Source organism: Montipora capricornis, chromosome 6 (assembly GCF_036669925.1).
Source record: "Montipora capricornis isolate CH-2021 chromosome 6, ASM3666992v2, whole genome shotgun sequence".
Lineage (NCBI taxonomy): Eukaryota > Metazoa > Cnidaria > Anthozoa > Scleractinia > Acroporidae > Montipora > Montipora capricornis.
This window is the reverse complement of record NC_090888.1, coordinates 4,001,791-4,006,636: the sequence shown is the minus strand read 5'-3', so window position 1 is coordinate 4,006,636 and position 4,846 is coordinate 4,001,791. Positions and strand designations below refer to the sequence as shown.

The following is a 4,846-nucleotide window of genomic DNA, read 5'->3' as shown; positions in this document are numbered from 1 at the left end:
ATTTTATATCAGTTAACCCTTTAAGCCCCGAGGGGTTCCCCATTGACGAGTAAAATGGTCTGGCGTTAGACAGAGTAAAATCTATAAGTGCCATTTGGGACTAGCGGGGCTGAAAGGGTTAACCAGATCCATCTGAATGGGTCAAATATTAAGTACTGATACAAGACTGTAAAGAGAGCATTATTATAAAGTTTCATACAAAAAATTAATGGACATCTCTAATTCCAAGACTGCAGGATCTTTGAATGCAGTAAAAAACAATTCACTATGAAATTTAATCACTCATGAAGTGAAGCATGTCTCAAATTAGCAAAATGTAATCCATACACTTTTAGTTGCTGTATGGCAATAAGGGAATTCAAAATCAATTCCAACGCTGAAAACTAGAAGCTAGCATAATAATTAATCAAAGGCTGGGTTACATAAAGTGTAAGAAGACACAATTCCAAGTTACAAGAACAAATTTAGCAGATGCAAATTGATCTTTTGTGCCAGCATTACAACACAAAGAAGCAATCAAAGCTCAATGTTTCTAAAATCAGTGGCTTACCAATTCATATCTGTAGTGAAATCAGGAGAAAAGCAATGCAAGAATCTTTTTCACCGAAATCATCAAAGGCCTTTTACAGTAAATCTGTTCAAATCAACTTGCTAGACAACTTAAATCACAACTCTGAAGCTTTGATTTGCAGCCTGTGCGTAGAAATGACAATTTGCAAGGCAAATTACCCTGAACAAAGCTTCCAGATATTTACCATCCATAACAAATTTTGACAGCTTAATGCTAGTTGTCACTAAGGAAAAAAATTATCATTTGCAATGATTTCACATCTGTCTTGCCCTAAGTCAATGTTTTCAGTAATCAGAAGTAACTGAATCAGATCTCAAAACAACAAAAAAAACTTTCAAATCTTGTGATAGCGATCTTGTTGAAAATTTTATCAATTGTGGGAACAACCTTGTTCTGTTGTTACATGGCGTTATATAAACCAACACTGTTTGCTTTTAAAAAATTCCTCCATCACTATAATCAATGCAAAGCCATTTTGTAGCACGTTTGGCTACATTTAAAAACAAACAAGCCAAAGTAACAAAATAAAAGATAGAATTTACAATATACTTCTGTGAATTGTACAGTATACATGCATACATGTAGATTTCATAATGGTATTTACTTTAAGAATCAGCCTTTAATTGTCGGCAGAGAGAAGTGCCTTGATATTGCCTAATTTAATTTTTTTCCATTTTCCTAAAAATCACAGAATTTTATAGGTGGCAAAAAAATTGAATTTAAAAACCGCATTTGTCCTGGACTTTTTTTTTCTCTAATGAAAGCTTGTCTTTGACTAATACAGAATTCACTTGTTTAAATGCTGCCCTCAAGAAGTATTGTATCTGAAAGCTAAAATTTAATTAAAGCATGACATAACTGCAATAATGTCATTAAACCTGAAACTAGAGTACAGCTGTAATAATAAGTAATACAAGGCAATTTAAGCCTGACACAAGAGCACAGTGCAACTTCACTTCACACAACCTCAAAAATTTCTTTTCCTAGGGAACAGTAATCTCATTTTGAAGCAGCTGTACTTCTCTTACATTAAATTTTGTAACTCTCTTTCTTTAGAATTTTCTGCAATGCACAGATCATGAAGGTGACTTTGCCGACATTGAAATTAATTTCTGTCAACATGCAGTACTATTTCTGAAGCAATTAAAGCAAATGCTGGTCAATTTTTGATAACAGACAAAGAAATTACGACTCAGTGAAAGATATTTTCACAATGACGATTGTTTTACTCGTAATGACTGACAGCATTCCCCCCCCCCCCCCCTCCCACTCCCTTATCCATCCCCTGGATGGGATGCTGGTCCATTGCAGCATTTTGAAAGGTGTTGTTTTGTTAAGGGCAAAAGTACATGTAAAGTGGCACAGGCTAATGCCACTCACACAACTGGAGCTGATCTTGGTTTTCAAGTAGCATTTAGCAACTGAGAGTATTGCTACTTCCCCCTGTACAGGATGCTGGTCTATAACAGGGTTCCAAGATGTATATACGACACTATTTAATCAAGAGTCGCCGTCAAAGGGGCAGCCCTCCCACATAATTATTTGCACCACAATTAACAAGTGTGGGGGCTTGACCGGGTAAAACTATGCATAGCTATTTTTAAAAATGACAGCCTGATCCATTAAATTTGATGAAATGAATCCATGGTCCTCCGTGACTAATATTGACAAACAGTTGGCAAATCTTAATGCGGGAAGGGAAATTTGATTCTCTAGTGCTGACAGAGAAAATGGTCTTCTCTTAGAGTGCTTGACAGCCTTACTTCCAAAAATGTGCCATCTTTATACTTAAGCTTCAAAAATTTGCATGCATGATTTATACGGGAGGAATGTTCAGTGATTCCTAAATTACCGCTTAAATTTCTCTTGTGATTAACTAAAGTCGGGCCATTTGCATTTGTTACACTGAGTTGTGAATTTACAAGTTAAGCAATAATAATTACAAGGGTTAGATTTATAACAAGCCTGTTTTCTTTAAGGAAGAACTAAAGTACGTTCGCTCGAGTAGCGAAAAACAAGGCTCAGCAATAACACTGAGCGAAGAATTGTAATCAGACAATTAATAATTCAAATCGTGTAACATGTGTTAGATCGACCTCCTTATTAGACGTAAAAAGACATAAATGATTTATAAGCTAACAATTAAAATGGTTTATTGTAAGCGACATACTCAGTCATAAATAAGCTTACAATCCTGCGGAAATTTGATTTGACGAAGCTCACCTTCACAAATTCGCCACTGCCATCTCGCTTCCTTGAACGTCCATTAGAGAACTTTTCCATCGAAAGCCAGTCTATACCAGAGCATGTTTTCTAAATGGACGTAAATTATTTGCAGCCATCTTTTACTCGGAAACAGCATCCGTCACATCCGAATTGACTTGAAATGCACAAACCTTTAGCGGGATTCGGAAAGCCATTTTAAAGTCGTGATTCGTTGCTCCTCTGTTAAACAGCCGATTAAAACTAAATTTTCTTCATTATGCTATTCAAAAAACAGCTGTCCCCTTGCACAGTTAAACAAAGGCCTGAATTGCCATATTATATAAAAGGAACAATATCGATGCAGAAGACAAAGCACACAGCACAACGGACCCACAACGTGCCCCCTCTTAGGCTTTCTTATGAAGACAATGGTCGGAGTTGAAGAGTACAATGGCGGGAAATGTGTTGCCATGGTTTCAAAAAGCTACCCATTTCCTGGTTGTATAAAGGACGGTGCCGACTACATTCAAAGGTATTTTTGCCCCGGTTAGTGATTATGCAGGAAATGTAGATCTTAACAAGTCTTATTGAAGTCCAAAAAGAAAATTGGGAGTTAACCGCGCATTTTCCAAAGATAATTCATGAATAATATTTGTAAAATACAAAGCAATGTATGGCGTTCTTTCTCAAAATGAAACTTAATTATCTCTCAAAAGTGCATGGTTACCCCCAATTTTCTTTTTGATACCAAGCGTAATTACTAAGATCTACTTTCTCCGGATAGTTTTAAACCGCGCAAAAATATCACTGTATTGGTAAGCATTACCGATAGGAAACCCGAGTGTCTCGAGATGCGCAGAAAGTATGCACAATAGCAATAGTGTAGTAGGGTTTTGAAGCAAGCAACAAAAAGCAACCGCAAGCAAGCAAGCAAGCAAGCAACCGTGGACAATCTTCCTGTCGGTGTACATTAGATCAGTGGCTTGGTCTGATCGGCGTTATTACAAGTTGAGAAGCTAAATATTTTGAGCAAGAGCCGATACAACGTAGATTTGATTTTACACACCACTAAAATCAAATCTACGTTGTCTCGGCTCTTGCTCAAAATATTTAGTTTTTCCGACTTGTAATTACGCCGATCAGATCAAGCCACTGATGAACCAACGAAAACAATCTACATATGTTTTCAATTTTTAATTTTATTTTCTTTCTGTTCTTTTTAAATCGCAATGTACAACAATTACTACACTTGCTCCTAGTCCAGCACACCGATTGGGAGCAAGTGGCTCAAGACAGAGACAAGTGGCGTGGAGCCGTCAAGCGTGGCACCAAAGCCTGCGAAGCGAACAGGACCTCAGCAGCTGAGCAGTGCAGACAAGTCAGGAAAGGCACCGCCACACCAGTAGCCTGCAAGCAGGCTCTTGCGTTGAAAATGGCGCCCGGTCGAGATATAAGGGTTTGGTAACTAGTCAAGGAGAGTTAGTTACCAAGCCCTTATATTTCGACCGCGCGCCATTTTCGGAGGATGTTTTGAGCGCGCGCCATTTTCAACAGAAGAGACTGCTTGCAGGCTACTAGACCAGCGTCTGCCTCCATTATCCCTTGCCCCCACTGCCCAAGACTGTTCCGGGCGCGGATTGGCCTTACCAGCCATTTTCTGATGCACGGAAAAAGAACTTTCTCGTCACATCGCATCCGCTCCGCATGCCCAACGCCGTCCTCCAAATTCGGCATCATCATCATTATCTTCACCTTCACCCCTCCATAAGATGTGTAGATGGTCCTCGTCGTATCGACGGACAAACAACACAACACTTAAAAATTTGCAATACTCGAGAATAATGATAAATCAAACATTCAAAACTACATTTATAGACTAAAAACAAAATAATTATGCACGGCTGTTTGTACGGCTTTAATATTAAAGCATTAAAGCACAGCCGCACGGCCTGACTTCTTCAGGGAGTTAATTGATTTAAATCATTTAGTACTATTGTACTTTGTTCGGCTGACCCTTGGATTAAAAACTGTCTACATTTATAGAGCACATTCACATCTGCGTACCATTCA

General features: G+C 38.2%; 1 protein-coding gene across 2 annotated transcripts in view; it reads right to left on the bottom strand.

Annotated features, from left to right (window-relative positions):
• Positions 1 to 3,210, bottom strand: part of LOC138051231 (uncharacterized) — a 46,986-nt gene extending 43,776 nt beyond the window's left edge. The window contains exon 1 of one of the 2 annotated variants that reach the window (XM_068897391.1): positions 2,795 to 3,210. In XM_068897391.1, the coding sequence (XP_068753492.1) occupies positions 2,795 to 2,854 (60 nt within the window). In that variant the 5' untranslated portion in view covers positions 2,855 to 3,210. Of the gene's footprint in view, positions 1 to 550; positions 723 to 2,794 lie in introns of those variants that run through there. The other variant, XM_068897392.1, reaches the window with a different exon arrangement.
• Between the last annotated feature and the right edge of the window lie 1,636 nt (positions 3,211 to 4,846).